The sequence below is a fragment of the Excalfactoria chinensis genome, chromosome 4, assembly GCF_039878825.1.
Source record: "Excalfactoria chinensis isolate bCotChi1 chromosome 4, bCotChi1.hap2, whole genome shotgun sequence".
NCBI classification, from domain to species: domain Eukaryota; kingdom Metazoa; phylum Chordata; class Aves; order Galliformes; family Phasianidae; genus Excalfactoria; species Excalfactoria chinensis.
This window is the reverse complement of record NC_092828.1, coordinates 1868564-1885153: the sequence shown is the minus strand read 5'-3', so window position 1 is coordinate 1885153 and position 16590 is coordinate 1868564. Positions and strand designations below refer to the sequence as shown.

At 44.6% G+C, this 16590-nt stretch overlaps 1 protein-coding gene across 1 annotated transcript in view; it reads left to right on the top strand.

The window, feature by feature from the left end:
- Positions 1-16590, top strand: part of ATRN (attractin) — a 139972-nt gene that overhangs the window by 81965 nt on the left and 41417 nt on the right. Inside the window, exon 25 of the mRNA XM_072334124.1 lies at positions 15126-15187. Coding sequence (XP_072190225.1) covers positions 15126-15187 — 62 coding nt within the window. The remainder of the gene's footprint in view (positions 1-15125; positions 15188-16590) is intronic.

Genomic DNA, 16590 nt, shown 5'->3' with positions numbered 1-16590 from the left:
GAGGTACTGCTAATGGATGACCTTAGAGTCATAGAATCATTATGGTTGGAAAAGACCGCTAAGATCATCAAGTCTAAACATCAGCCCATCACCACCACGCTTTGGTCCTTCCTTTGGTGCTTTCTTGTCAGCTCTTCACATTGCTTTTGCTAAATTACTGTTGGCATAATGCTACCGGGATGGCCACATCCAACTGCTGAAGCAAGGAGCGCATCTTGGTGCTCCAGATAGAGCTGAGTAAGGTTTCACATCAATATGGAGCTATGATTCCACTCAGAATAAAGCTTGGTGTTTTGGACCTGTGGCTTCTACATCTACAACCTTCTCTTAGCATCATAGCATCATTCCTGAGTTGGAAGGGACCCACAAGGATCCTCAAGCCCAACTCCTTCTTCCATGAGCTGTTGCTTTGAGGGAACCACCTACGCTCTGTTTATTCCTGCACATCGGAAGATTTCTGCTCTGTTTCTCATTGCAGCTGAACAGCTTGCTCTGGGATTGCAATATTTTTGCTAATGGCCTCCTTTGGCCTATAAAACAGTTCCTACTGGTTTACATTCCTTCTCTGAAAACATGTATAGGAGTGTAAGGAAGCAGATTCCCTGCGTGTCTGTTTGGCATTGCAGAGCTGGCAATTACATGTAAATGTGTCTTTTTCTTAAGCCAGAGGATATTTCCTGTGTTATTATGTAGGCAGAGTTCACATGGAGCCATATGCTGCTGTTGTCAGCTGTATTTCAGAGCAGAGAGGAATTATAAAGTAGACTGAGGTTCTTGTAAGGAATGGCTCTCTGGCTGGGTGAAGCAGGCTAATTTCCCCTTATGCTGAACGTGGCTCTCCAAGTGGGAAATGGTAGCCAGTGTTTTATAAAGCGCCGTGAATTATATCCCTAAAAAGCCTTTGCAACCTTCAGACAAGGCTCTTACTCTGATCTCTATCATCATTAGTTTAATGCCTCGCAGTTCTTGTGTCTAGAAGGACGCGAATACTGAATTCTTCCAAGCTCTCCTTTTTCAAAGGAAATCTTCATTAAAGCAGATTTAGATTAAATTTCTTCTTCTGATACCCGATTCCCCATCCTGCTATTTGTATTGGCGGCGTTACCCATAAAACAGGTGGTTGCCATTAGCGTGAATCATAATACCACTTTCAATTAAGCCTCAATTTGACTTGCCATTCAGTGCTTAATGTGTGTCGGGAAGCATTTTGTTACCTTGCAGAGCAGGGTGATGGATGAAGCATCAGCACAGCCAAAAACAGCATTGGGGTAACTTGGCTCCTGCCAGGTGAGGAATGTGGGACCCCAGGAATGCTGCCATCCCATGCTTGCTTTTAGTTCAGGCCTTCCACTTCTCTAAGGTGACATGCATACTGCAAGCACGATGCTCTCTGGGGTTACCTCTTTGAGGTTTACAGCCTAACTAAAAAGCTTTGATAATGCTGGTAACAAGGCAGAGCAAAGAAAGCTTTCTGGAGTTCAAAAGCTGAGTCTGTAACTGACTGTAATACCCTGATTTGTCTCTGGAGGAAACGTTTGATATAGGGCATAAATATCCCTAAGGATGGATGTGGCCCGTGGACGTTTCCAGCCTTTCTGTAAATTAATGTTGTTCTGCTATCAAAAGCCACGGGCTAATCGAATGAAAGCTCTCCATAGGGGTAAAGGGAAAGGAAAAATGCCTTTGTTGTTGGCCAAAGAGAATAAAATACTTATAGATAGGTAGGGATTGCTCTGGTAAAATAATCAGGTGGGTTTGAAGCCTTCCTGAGGATGGTGATCTTTCCTGCCAGGTCCTCACTGTGCCCTGCATGCCTTTAATTAGGAATAGGTGTTGGTGATGAGATATAATGACCCTCAGCTCTCTGGGACCCTTCCATTCGGAAAGTGTTCTTTCAGTTTTGCTTCTGAAAGCCCTGGAATGCCAAAGTTGTTTGCTAATGATGTCCCTTGCCTTTATTTAGATGTAACTGCAGGTGCTTGGGAGCTGCTCGCCGTGTGAGAGCTTTGCTTCCACCCGAACAATGAGAAGTAAATCAATTTGTTAATCTGATGAAATTTGCCATTGAATGTAATTACTTTTGGAGACATGCAATTACATGCTGATTTCCAGAACAGGCAAACTGACATCTTCTGCTGGGGATGGAAAGATTTGAAACAGAACAGTTAAATGATACTTTAAAACATGAAACAGCTGCTTCCTTTTTATCTGCTCCTGCCTTCTTATTTTTGGCATCGTCCGATGACATTTTTCTCCTTTTAGAAGTTGTTCCCTTTCACATTAAGTAGTATTTTCCTTAGCAGCTTCTTGGAGTCATGGAATCACAGAATGGCCTGAGTTGAAAAGGACCACAATGATCATCTGCTTTCAACACCCTGCTATGTGCAGGGTTGCCAACCAGCAGACCAAGCTGCCCAGAGCCACATCCAGCCTGGCCTTGAATGCCTGCAGGGATGGGGCATCCACAGCCTCCTTGGGCAACCTGTTCCAGTGCATCACCACCCTCTGGGTGAAAAACTTCCTCCCAACATCCAACCTGAACCTCCCCGGTCTGAGTTTAAAACCGTTCCCCTTTGTCCTTGTTCTTAAATCATTAAAACTTGGGTTTTTTTTCTCAAAAGCAATTAACCCTTTATCAAATGGGCTTCAACTTCTGGTTTTGGCTGGAGGCTTCAGCAGCACTGAGAACTGCATGCACTGTATTTTCCCCATATAATGTCTTGCTGCACAGGGTTCATATCATTCTATCCAACCCCTGTAGTCTTGGGGTTGGTACCTTCAGCTCAAACTGTGCTTGGGATTGAACCATGACCTCTCAGCCAGTCGCATCGTGCTCTGTAGTGTTAACACTTCACTGACATGAGTTGCTGGTTGCACTTGGTGATCTTTGGGATCTTTTCCAACCTTGATAATTCTATGACATCTGCTCTGACTGGAAACGTGATGCTCCATCACAGCCTCTTTCAGCTGTACCAGGATGGGAGGAACATTCAAAGCTGACTCAGTCTACCCCATAATTTTATTTCCCTATTTTTATTTTCCTTTGAAATTAGGAAAGGTACCATTTTAGTGCAGGCCACCCTATTAATATTCCTTCATTTTGTTTTCTCGCCTCAATCTCATATGGGTGATTTAGCTGTGTTGAAGAAATAAGTCGCACATCTCTGTTGCTGAAGCTTATCATAATATGTTCATGAAGCATTGAAAGTCTGGCCACGTGGCTTTCCCCAATACATCAGCTACATAAATAAATCAAGCTATAGGAGGGCAGGGACGCTGAGATTCAGATCTTAACAATACCAAAAGGATTTCATAGGAAGAGTTTTCTTTTGGATGTGAGAGTAAGATGCTTATGGATAAGATATGCATGGGATATTCTATGACTCTCTTACCCTTAAATATAGATGATTGTTTTTTTTCTGTCTCTCTTTCAAATTTCAAGCCTGGAAAGCATCGTATCAAAAAAATGCAGCATTAATTTTATGTGGAAGCAAAGTCTGCATTACATTAGCAGTAATTCCTCCTGGTTGGGTCCAAGGTGGTGATGTACTGACTGCTTGCAGGTGCTGTGCTTCTGTGCTCAGCAGCTCTTCTTGAAAGTACAGTGGGCCACTGCTGAATGTAAATGGGAAGCATTGGGTTGAAATATGTTTCAGCAAATGAGCGATGTGGGCCATTGCTGGGAAGATTTTATGACTACCAGAAGAGCGCGATGTATTTCCTAACGTGAAAGCTCATTTAAAGAGCCAAAGAACAATACACAGAGTAAATGAAGGGGAGAAAAATGCACTGGGAATAGAACACAAGAAGCCACAACACTCATAGAATCACAGAATGGCTGGGGTTGGAAGGGACCTCAGGGATCATGAATCTCCAACCCCCCCAACCCCACCACAGGCACCAACATCCCCATTTAATACCCAGGGCTCCCCAGGGCCCCATCCAACCTGGCCTTGAACACCTCCATGGATGGATGGGGACATCCACAGCCTCTCTGGTTAGCTGTTCCAGCACCTCACCACTCTCATAGTAAAGAACTTAAACACTCAAACACAGTAAATGCAGCCTTGTTAGACCACTGGGGAAAAATCCATCCCATAAGAAGTGGGATGACAAAAGCAGAAGGTGTCTGGCTTGTTTGGTTGTCCAACATGAAGGCAGAGCTGCCAGTGCTACCCTAACAAACCTCAGCTGGCTCTGCAGGTCTGCTTTGCTTCTGTTAAAAGCAATCCAATCTTGGAATGTTGCTGGAATATCTTCCTCTCATGTTTTGTATCCTGACCTCATATTATGATGTTTGTACCATATTGGCCAATCTCACTCACTGCATGAACAAGTTGGGCTCACGGCAGCATGGTTATGTGGCATCCTGGTATAATGAGACCCACTAGGAACTAATTTCTGGGAAGATTAGGTTTGGATTATTAGTATTTTCTTTCCTGAATCAGGTGTGTTTTTCTATAATGCTTGATGTCATGCATAGTTATTTCTTGAAACAGCACAAATAAGACAGGTTCCAACCTGGTTTCTCCACTTGGAGCTTTATCATCGCCAACCCCAACCCAACCCACCATGCCCATAACCACATCCCTCAGTGCCACATCCCCATATTATAGACCACCTCCAGGGATGGCGACCTCACCTCTTCCCTGGGCAGCTGTGTCAGTGCCCTGACCACTCTTTCAGAGAAGAAATATTTCTTAATATCCAACATGAGCCTCCCCTGGCACAACTTGAGGCCGTTCCCTCTGCATGTATCCACGTATATCTACACTGCTCATTTTTCCCTCCCCAGCAGTGCTGTTTTTCCACATTAAGATGTCTTTAACACAAAGTCTTAACAGAGGATCTTAAGAAAGAAATCCTTGATTCGTGATGCTCATAAATTCTGACTTCAGCACTCCTCGAGGATGCAGATGTCAGTAGCAACTAACGAGGCTGTCCTTTGATCAGCGGTTACATGGGTTCCATCTGATCCATTGGAAAGAAACCTTCCGCTCCTTCTGGTTTCCTTCTCTTGATGAAAGAAACCCAGATCAGGCTGCAGCTCATGGGCACATCTTTTCTGATACAGGCTGATCATTATTTTAAATGATTCATCCTATATGACCTTTAGAAATCACAGCTCCCTCTAGGGGAGGGGGACCAAGCTCTTTCTACACTGATAGAGCTGTAGCTCTCAGCCCTCTCTTGCTGTGTGTCCCGTGCTTTGTCTGGTCAGACAAAGGTTTTCGAGACAGAAGGTTTTGGCCATTTCCATCCGCCTGCTATTTTGCAGCCTAAAAAAAAGCCTCTTAATTTGTATTTAGCTGCTTTGTTCTTCTCATTATCCTTGATTCCTGCTTGCTACCCACATTTCCCCAAGGAGGCTGTGGATGCCCCATCCCTGCAGGCATTCAAGGCCAGGCTGGATGTGGCTCTGGGCAGCCTGGGCTGCTGGTTGGCGACCCTGCAACATAGCAGAGGGGTTGAAACCAGATGATCATTGTGGTCCTTTTCAACCCAGGCCATTCAGTGATTGCAAGCTCTTCAGGAAAACAACTTTTACTCCATTTACGTAAGTTTTTTGGCAGCTACTCAGGTGGCCGTATGCTGTAAGCTCACTTTTCCTGGACTTCCAGTGTCTGGGAGAGTGGCTGAGCTGTCGTGTGCTGAAAGTTTTAACTTTTACCATGTTGAAACTCCCTGTGAATAGTCGGTCTGCTCGCTGGTCTCACTTATCCTGCACACAGATGGTGTTGGAGCTGTGCTGGGCTCAAAGCCAGCCAACAGGATCCTTCACAAACACATCCAGGCAGCAGCATTGGGTGCTGCAGAGGAACTTGGGGACTTGCAATGGGGAAGGGTGGAGCATTGCAGACTCAGCGGCTGCTTTCTGTGTCTGGCTTCTGCCTTTGTATTTGCAAGCACTCTTTGCAAAGCAGCTCGAGGCTGCCTCGTCTCCAGAATAATCTTTGCAATAGTGTCTCAATCGAAATCCACTGAAAACAGGGAGTACGTCAGCATTACTTTTCCCTCTTAGAAGATTCTTATAGCGGCGAGAAAGCTCACTCTGTAACCAGAACATTATTCCCAGCTGCAGATTAGTGCCTCTTCCTCCCGTGGCATGAGCCAGGCGCTGTGGGGATGGAGTTGTGGCATTGGCCCTCCCGCTGCAGCTGTCAGACCGACATGGGAATGCAGTCCCCACTGCCAAGCTGAGATAACTGGAAACAGCTCCGCAGCATAAACACATCTGAGGTCCAGCATAAGGGCTGATATTTTAGATAGGTTTTCAAGGAGTCTCCTGCACTCCCGAACTTGTTGCTGTTAAACCAAACAGTGGAAAATGTGCATTTTTCCCCCCCTTTTTTTTTTTCTTAAAGAAGGGGTTTTATTGCATTATTTTCCTCTGCTGAATTCCTCTTAACGGCATGAGCTCCTGACCTGCATTTCTTTCTTTCTTCCCCCTCTAGTTAGACTGTTGAAGTCCAAAAGGCATGAACTATAGTTCTTGCACTGTGGTTGAGGAGTTACCGTTGCTTAGAGGTGGCAGAATTAAAACCAGCAACACAGAAGTTTGCTCTAAGAACAGAAATCCCTTTCCAAGAGGCTTTTACCAAACCTGCAGGTCAGACATCAAGGTGAAATGTGGATATACCAAAGTTTGTAAGCAACTAGAAATCCTTTCTTGGACAAAAAGAAGAGCTTTTGGAAGTGAGCTGCGTTGGGGCAGAAGCAATGTGACAACATCTCTTTTCTGCACTTCTTATTTATTTCTGCTCTCTTCCCTTGGAATTGCAAGCAGAGAATTTGCTTTCAAAGGCATTCAGCTGGATACCTTAACAATATACAGATTGTGAGAGGCTGCAGGTAAGTAGAGATGTTGTCTGCAGGCAGTGTGCAGGGTGGGGTGTTTGGGACGGTTTGATTCTGTTTCTGAGCCTTTAAAATAACTTTGAGGAGTCTGGTTTGTTAATAACTGAAATGAGGGACTGACTTTAGCCTTCAGGTAACGTTAATAATTTAACTGAACTCAATTGTTGTTACCCCAAAATGTCCTTTTGTTTAACTTTTGTCTTCAGAGTGAGTTCTTACGGAAAAAAATCACCACGTTTAGTTCGGTTGTTGGCGAGAAGAAAGGCAGAATTATGTGTGTGTCAGGCTCTCTGCTGCGGGGAGGGATAGGAACTGAAACTGTAGAACAATCAGAATCACCAAGGTTGGACCTCCAGGATCATCCAGTCCAACCATCCACTTACTACCAATATCTTCCCCACTAAACCGCGTCCCTCAATACAACATCTAAATGTTTTACAGAATCACAGGGGTTGGAAGGGAACTCAAGAGGTCTTTACATTAACCCCCCTGCCAAAACAGGCACTGTACAGTAGGTCACACAGGTTGGCATCCAGCTGAGTCTTGAATATCTCCATTGAAGAGGACTCACCAACCTCTCTGGGCAGCCTGTGCCCGTGCTCTGTCACCCTGATAATGTAGAAGTTCTTCCATATGTTCGTATAGAACCTCCTATGTTCAAGTTTTAGGCTGTTGCTCCTTGTCCTATCACTGTGCACTTGTGAGAAGAGCCTGGCCTCATCCATTTGCCTCCCACCTCCCTTTAGGTCTTTATACACATTTAGCAGATCCCCTCTCAGTCTTCTCTTCCCCTAACTGAACAGACTCAGGTCACTCAGCCTTTCCTTGCATGGGGAGATGCTCCAGGTGTTCTTGAACACAGGAACTCCTTTGAGATCCTCATGCCATGGAAAACCAGTGAGTTTGGACTTAGACCATTACCATCTGAGCTTGTTGCATCTCCTCCTCATCCCAGATGCTGCCCCATCATTTAATGTTCTCTTAAACTCTTAAGTTTAAGACTTAGTCATCTCTCCATCCCATGTCAGCCACAGGCATGCTGCTATTGTCCACATGCCTTTTAGGAGAGGAGCATCCAGCAGCCAACCCCAAGGCTTGGCCACCAGAGAGGTCACAATGCTGTGAGTTCCATGCCAACCCTGCAGCCAGACACTGCTGCTGCTGCCCTCACCACCTGTAAGGTTCACCACCACAGCATTACCTTCGTTGTTACTTCAGGTACTCCCTCTTATTGCCTAGGCAATAAGCTGGGACCCTTTTATTTCATTTTTTCTCTCCTGCATGATTGCTGTTGAGTTGTTGAGTCCCTCTTCTCTTGCATGACCATTGCCTTCGTCAGTCTGCAGGCAGGATCTGGCAGATGGCCTTGGGAAGTCCTGATCTTTAGGTTCAAGTTATTCTTTTTCATCTCTTCAAAGAGCTGAGTGTTTTCTGGCCCTACCTTGTGTTCTTGTGGCATTTGGTAGTGTGTTACCGTAAGGAAGATTGTAGAACTATAGAATGGTTTGGGTTGGAAGGGGCCTTTAAGATCATTGAAACACAGAGTCACAGAATGGCCTGGGTTGAAAAGGACTACAATGATCTCCTGGTTTCAACCCTCTGCTGTGTGCAGGGCTGCCAACCACCAGGCCGGGCTGCCCAAAGCCACATCCAGCCTGGCTTTGAATGCCTCCAGTGTGGGAGCATCCTCAGGGGAACCTGTTCCAGTGTCTCACTGGATGTGCTCAGGGCCCAAACAGAGCTTTCTGCCCTGGTTATGGCACTTCCAAGAGCACCGTTTGTTGGCGCATCCAAAACTGATTTGTGCATCACTATTCAGCGCCTGGCTGTTTTTCTGATCAAATACTTCCCATTTGTCAGCTTTGTGTGGTAATTTTTTGTGATGCTGAGAAAAGGGGGGACTCAATCTTAAGCGCTGTTTTTAATTTAGAGGCAGCTATGCCTGTGTTTGCTCCGCACAGCAATCGGAGAGCTCGCATGGGGAGACAAAGCGTAGATAATTGGCATTTCTGAGCCAACTGCTGACTGCAGCCAATTAGCTGAAAAGTGACAATTTGTGACTACTGCAGTAAGGCGGCACAGTATCGGAATATAAATCGATTTTCAGCTCGGTGTAAGTTCAGAAGTGAACTAGTTTTTATATTAGCACAATACCAAATGTTTGTGCCGTAAAGGCTCGATGGCTTAGTTAGCATTGCAGCGTATGAAGAACAAGTCATTTATCTCCTTCATTGGCTTTGCGCACAGGAGCCACGTGGCTCACAGTAGTAGGTGTGGAAATCAAATTTTAGTGGAAATTTTATGTTTATTTGTTGCAGAATATAAATTTGGGCATACTAACCTGTTCAGCTACACCACATTCACCAGAAGCTTTTCTTCTACAAGGTATCAAAGCAGTGGTCTGAGTGTGCTTTGTTGTGGGATCGGTTTTGAGCTTCTGGTAATGGGGAATGCAAATAGGAACAGACTAAATTATGGGACATTTCTCCTCTCTGTGACCCAGTTCTCATGGATCTTCAGCTGTCTGGCCAACTGGTGCTGTAGCTGTGGATGGCTGTAGAATGATAGAATATGCCAAGTTGGAAGGGACCTGCAAGGTTCAATGAGTCCAACTTCTGGCTCCGCGGAGGACTATAAATTCAAGCCACATTTCTAGGAGCATTAATTAAAGAAAGAAGAGCATTATTTTGGTGAAGTAACTAAGGAAAGTGCAAATAAAACATGTAGTACACTGATAAAAGCAAAATATCTAATCCTGAGACAGTTACATTCTAAGATACGGTACTTCCAATGTTAAGAAATACTGTGCTACACATATAAGACATTCCTTCTCTGAAGCTTCAAGCCCCCTGATAAAGCAGTTCCCTACAGTAAGTCGCACAGGTCGGCAACTATCCAGTTTGTGAGTATCTCCATAGGAGACCCCCCAGCCTCTCTGGGCAGCCTGTGCCAGTGCTCCATCACCCCAGCCATAAAGAAGGTCTTCCACACATCAGTACAGAGCTTCCTATGTTTAAGTTTTAAGCCATTGCTCCTTGTCCTGTTGCTATGCACCTCTGAGAATAGCTTGACCTCATCCATTTGCCTCCCACCTCCCTTTGGATATTTATAAACGTTTATCAGATCCCCTCTCAGCCTTCTTCATGCTGAACAGAGGCAGGTTACTCAGCCTTTCTTTGTACAGGAGATATGAGGTGCCCTTCATCATCTTTGTGGCCCTTTGCTGGACTCTTTTTGGAGATCCTGTCTTTTTGAAAGTCAGGAGCCCGGAACTGGGCCCAGTATTCTAAATGTAGTCTCACCAGGGCAGAGTAGAGAGGGAGGATCACCTCCCCTTGACTTGCTGGCCACGCTCTTTTTAAGTTCCTAAGGTTAGCTCTCTCTGCTGTCCTACCAACTTGCATTGCTCATCATGGATGTTGGCAGAGCAGCACATAGCAGAGCCAGGACCATAGTATAGATGGTGGAGCCGGGTTATCAGGTTGGTTGTTTTTTCCCAGACCCTCATTGCTTAGCCTATAAGAATTGCCGTACTGCTGCTGTTTAGTGGAGAGTACCAAAACCAACACCGGGTATTGGCCATGAGTTTCACAAGGTCACAATGTCTTGGTGCTTAAAGGAGAACTGCAGTCTGTAATGGTGCTTCTCTTAAGCAGAAGAGCACTCTTTCCCCTCACCGTTCTCGTAAAGGGCACGGTGAGTGTTTTGATGACTTTGGCATCACTCAAGAAGGCTTTAAAAAACAACACCACCACACATTTGTTTTTCAGCTGGTCCTCTGACAGTAGCGCAGGCACTCAGCATTCAGGTCACGGCTTCCTCTTACTGTCGTCTGTATTCTCCAAGGTCGGATTGAATCCTTGCCTCTAACCATAAAAAAAAGAAAAGAAAAACAGAAAAGAGAAAGTGGAGGTGCTGGAGAAGAAATAGAGGAAGATGCATATAAATGTCATGTGCAGCTTGTTTGGCTGTTGGGTGTGTTTCTCTTTGGATTCCCTTGGAGCTTTCAGCCTTCTGTGCTGCTTTTTTTGTTCATTAATGTTGGCTTTGGGGCTGAGTTTAAGTATAAAGCAAACGCTCTGAGCTTTCTTCATGTCCATGGCTTTTGGTGCTGGCGGGTTCTGTAGGCTCAGATGCCATAAGGTGCTCCCACCTACAAAGTGAAAGTAATGGATTGAGTGCAAGGCACCTTTTTTAATGATCACATGAATTCAAAGCAAGCACCGAACCCTGGTTGGTGGTCAACCTCCCATTGTGCCTTCTTTGCTGTACCTCTCCAATTTAAGAAGTTAATAATTAAGTTGTATATTTTTCCCTTTCCTCTTTTCCCTGTCCTCTTCAAAATATCATTTCCAGTTTCACTTTTTCCTCTATGATGTGAAGTGGGATTGGGAAGAAAGGCAGAACTGATGTGATTAATTTCCCTTTATGCCAAAGTGGGATCAGGTGAAAATACAGCAAAATAATCCTGAATTGTTACTGGGAGATAGAAAAGCTGCGAGGAGTATGTTTTCTCCATTCATGTTTTCTCAAGCACTGAGATAGCCCAAGTGCTCTAAATCATGTTATCAGAGTACCATCCTGGTGATGGTCTTCAATCCATTGGCAGCTCTTCAGGCTGATAAACCCAGGCTCAATGAAGTATGTTTAATATAAGGAATTATTTGAGTCTGAGGAGAAATTTGCCCCACTCCCATTATGGCTAATAGTTCTGCTTTTATGTGTTGAAAATAAGCAATAATTTCCAGCACGACTGGGAAGTGTTACTTGGTGATGATTTATCCGTAATTCTCTTCACTGTTCCTATGCTTAACAAAAAACCCACACATTTTTACAGTTTCTCACCAGTTTCATGTTAGTAATTTTTTCTTAGTGGTACAGAAAACCCAGATACTTTTTTTATGAGCTCAAGGCACTTGTAAATTGGAGCTTAAATGCCTTTAGATATGGTTGTACATAAGGGCAGAAGGTGAAGTTGTTTCAAAATAAGTAGTAGACTTAAGAATCACTTGGTCACTTTGGAGGGAAAAAAATAAAGTAATCTAACTTATATTGCAATTTCTTTTCTACTGGAACACTGTGCTACTGATGCAAACCAGTTCCTGGTATGCAATCATCCCAATTTGTTTGTCAGCCGTTGTATCCGTCACAGGCGGTAGTTTGGCTTCAGAAGAATATTGAGTTTGAGATACCAACTGTTACTGAAATATCAACTGGGTTCAAATTGCTTTTCCTTCAGACAAAGTATGCCGTGGCCAAGTGCTTCGAAACTATTGCAGGTAGATGGTGTTGGGTGGTAGAAGTAGACCAGCTTTCTTCTTGCCTTCATATTTTATGTTCATTGAATGACAGAGGAACTGAAAGGTGGATGTGGTGCTCGGGATGTGGTTAGTGGACATAGCGGGTTTGGGTTGGGATTGAACTTGGTGATCTTTCCAACCCATTCAGTGTCTCTGTGATCTTAGTGGTCTTTTCCAACCTTGATGATGCTGTGATTTCACAGAATCATAGTACGGCCTGGGCTGAAAAGGACCACAAGGATCATCTTGTTTCAACACCCTGCTATGTGCAGGGTCTCCAACCACCAGACCAGGCTGCCCAGAGCCAAATCGAGCCTGGCCTTGAATGCCTGCAGGGATGGGGCATCCACAGCCTCCTTGGGCAAGGATTTCTAAGAAGGGTTGTTGGCAGGACACGTGCCATGGAAGAGACATGGCGACTTAACATCAGAGCTGAGTTTCCTCCCGATGCCTGGAGGTGGCCCTCCCACCCTCCTGTGTGACATGCTGTGTTTTCCTGCACTTTCCCTCCTTATTCTTTCGGTGCAAAATTAGATTTTGAGAGTGGATAAATGAATCTTCCACTATCGTCCAAACTTAATTAGAAATCCATACCGCTACGAAATTTGTGCTGTATTTTCCCTATATTCAGAATGAACAGTCTACTTATAATGGCTATTTCTAACCAAACTTTCTATGTAACTGAATTAATTAAGTCCTAGGTACAGATTATATTAGGGGAAATTAAGCTTTAAGTAAGCAAGCCATTAACAAATATGATACTAAATTGCCCGTGACACAGATTGGTCTGGTTTAATAACATAAAATGATGCTGGCTTGTGAGAAGTAAACTGAAGAACCCAACCTTGCCATTCTTTCAGTCTGTGTGCGATGTGCAGCTCCTCAGTTGATATTTGCAGAAGAAGAGCTCCAATAGGCAGGCGAAAGAAACACTGTGGATGGTCCAGAAGGCCCGTTATATCCTAGGCTGCATTAAAAAAGGGATGGCCAGCATAGACTGGGAGGTGATTGTCCCCCTCTGCTTGGCTTTTGTGAGGCCCCATCTGCAGTGCTGCATCCAGGGTCCCCAGCATAGGAAGGATGTGGAGCTCATGGAATGGGTCCAGAGGAGGCCACTAAGATGGTCAGAGGGCTGGAACAGCTCTCCTGTGAGGAAAGGTTGAGGGAACTGGGCTTGTTTAGCTTGGAGAAGGTTGTGGGGAGACCTCATTGTGGCCTTCCAGTATTTGAAGGGAGCGTATAAACAGGAGGGGGAATGGCTGTTTATGAGGGTGGACAGTGATAGGACAAGAGAGAATGGTTTTAAACTGAGACAGGGGAGGTTTAGGTTGGATGTTGGGAGGAAGTTTTTCACCCAGAGGGTGGTGATGCACTGGAACAGGTTGCCCAAGGAGTCTGTGGATGCCCCATCCCTGCAGGCATTCAAGGCCAGGCTGGATGTGGCTCTGGGCAGCCTGGTCTGCTGGTTGGCAACCCTGCACATAGAAGGCATTGAAACCAGATGATCACTGTGGTCCTTTTCAACCCAAGCCCTTCTGTGATTCTGTGATAGTGTTTCTGTAGGAAACATTCCAGGCTTTCCTATTTAGATATCAACTTTTGGTCCGCAATGTGGTCTTCATTTGTATTTTGGGGCATGGTATTACAGTGAGAAATATCTCTGCCTTAAGGAAACGCCACGGCGCTTCTGCAAACATCGAACCACCTCAGTCACCAGAGTGGCTTTAAAACAAAAAGTGAACTCTCTGTGCTCTTCTGCTGCTCAGAAAGACACTGGGAAGCACTAAGCCAAAAATGAGCCAGAAGTGCTGTTTTCATCCCTTCCAGAGGCAGTAGTACTGAGATCGCAAGCATCTGGTCTGCAGCTTTTCAGCTGCCTTTCCAGCAAACCCAGTTGCTGCGAAGGGGCTTTCAACTTAAGAGCATTGAATGTATTTGTGACAGTCTGACTGTGGTGTTTGGAGCAAATGCGATAATAGAAGGTGTTTCTGATTTTTGTTTCTCGTTTTGCATGCATTCATGATTTCTGGAAGGTGACTGCTGCTGGGAGCAGAGATTTATGCTAATAATGCTGCATTATGCACTTCATTAAGAATCGGGGGGAAAAAGAGACACGGCATCTTAAGCAACTTTAATATCCAGCACCAGCTTTTGTAGCCGAAATGCAGATTTCAGTTCGGTTTTGCAATGCATTCAGATACTTCATGAAAGAGTTAATTTCCTGTTGTGGTGCTGCGATTGATAGTCAGAGGAAATAGGAGGTACCTGGAAAGAACTTGTGATTCCTAATGTTGCAGAAGTTGCCTTGCTGTTGGCTTGCCTCCCCTCCGCTTTGTTATTTTTACCCAGGCTCCCTAATCTTTCCCCTTGCCTTTAACCACCTCCCAGTTTCCTGTTCGCTTCTTCCCTCTGTTTTCTGTCCAAAATACAGGCTTGTTTTTTCGCTTTTCTTTGCAGTTGGTGTGGATTGCAGGGCAGCGAGCTAAGATGAATGCCATAGCTGTTTTCACAGTCTCTATTATCTTCTGTATTTCATGCCTCTTTGCCGCTCTCGGTGTAAGTTACTTATTCAAGGAGATTTTGTTGCAAGAGTCTTCTTTGTACAGGGGGCACGCGTTTAGAACTTGTTCATGTTGTGCTTTGCTGCCGGTAGGATAATTGCAAACACTCCACCGGAGCTCCTTAAAACTTCTGCACCGAGTCGTGCTTTCTCTGCAGAGCTTTAGCATGCGCTGAATGCCATTCCTTGCCTATTGCAAGGAGAGGCGTTTCGTTTCTTTCAGATATGTGTGGCTTCAAATAGTGCGAAGGGGTAACTTGCTTTCTTTTCCCTCCAAATATTCCAGTGCTTTCTCAACTTTGACCTACGGCGTTATTTCACTGTCATTTCTCCAACCCCGGAAACAATGCGTGTTAAATATAACTTCACTTTTCAGTAATAGAAAGCGTTTTGCTTTTCTTTTGCAGATTGCATTCTCACAACACAGCAACTTTATGGACCTGGTACAGTTCTTTGTGACGTTTTTCAGGTACATTTCCTTTACAGACAGCTCAATGTTTCTGCTTTACTTTTTTTCCCGTCGCGTTTTGTTTTGCAGTGCAGTGTTTGTTTTTCTGTTGTTGTTGTCGTTGTTGTTGTTGCTCTTTCTTTAATTAAACATCCTGCTTACATGACAGCCCAGAAAATGGAAATTCCTACTGTGTTTAAAGCATTTAATTAGGGATTATGTTAAGAAAATTGTCTGCCTGCGTTCGCAGATGCATCTTGTCCTGTGCATGCTAAGAAAGGGAGCTTGGGGGAGGTGGGAGGCTTTCTGAAGTGCAGAAGTTACTTTTATAGTGATACAGGAGGCAGCTTTTGGGTCCCCACGTCCTGCAGGTCAAATATGTCGTAGAGAAATTGCAGATATTCCCACATCCTCAGATATAAGTTATAAATCAGTGATTTTCACAGAGTTAAACACGGGCTGATTTCAAACTCTGTAGGTTGCACCTTTTGATTTCAAACTGAACTCCGAGAATACGTCAAATATAATCATATACATTAACACAGCTGAAGCTGAATGCCCATTCAGGAACTGCTTGGCGAAGTTCTTTCCTTAGTGTACAGTAAATTGTTGATTCCATAGGAGTGCAACCAACAGACATATTTTCAGTATTTGCTTCCTTTTCCATCCTCCAAAGCAATCTGTCCCTGACACAGAGGTTAAGTGAACCCTCAAGCACAGCAGCCATCTCCTTGAGGTTTTGTGATATGACGTCTTGGTCCTTATTTTAGGAACTGGTATTGCTCCACAGGTATATAGCAGTAATTGATCTATAGGGAGAACGCCCACAAGAAAGGGGTTTATGTGTCTGTTCAGTCCAGAACGTACAGCCTGTTTTAAACTATGCGATATCGTGCCCATTTTAAAATGAGCAATGTGAATAACAACGTGCTTTAGATCCCTTGCTGAAGTTAATTAAAGCAAGGAGCTCCAGATGGGTCCTTCAGACAAGTAGTTTATATCAGATTGTTTCAGCAGTGTGTAGCGTGCTTTAATACAATCCCAGGTAAACACCAGCTTTGAACCACTGCCTTGTTGGCTTCTATAGGCGAAAAGTTTTCCTTGATCACACTTAAGGGTTTGTTCCATTGCAGTCGAGGCCTCTTCTAAAAATCTTTTTGGCAGGTTAATTACTTACAAGGAGAACTAACAGAGGAGTAGTTGGCTCTTCATTTCCTTTTTAATGGCACATAGGTGGTCTGTGCTTTCCAAATTAGTTCTTCACAGACCCAGGTCCACCTGCAGATGAGAGTTTGAAGCCCTTTAATATGAGCAGTTTGGTTATTAAAGAGCACAGCCGTTTGAGGCAGAAGGTACACGGGAACAGGTTGCCCAAGGAGGCTGTGGATGCCCCATCCCTGCAGGCATTCAAGGCCAGGCTGGAT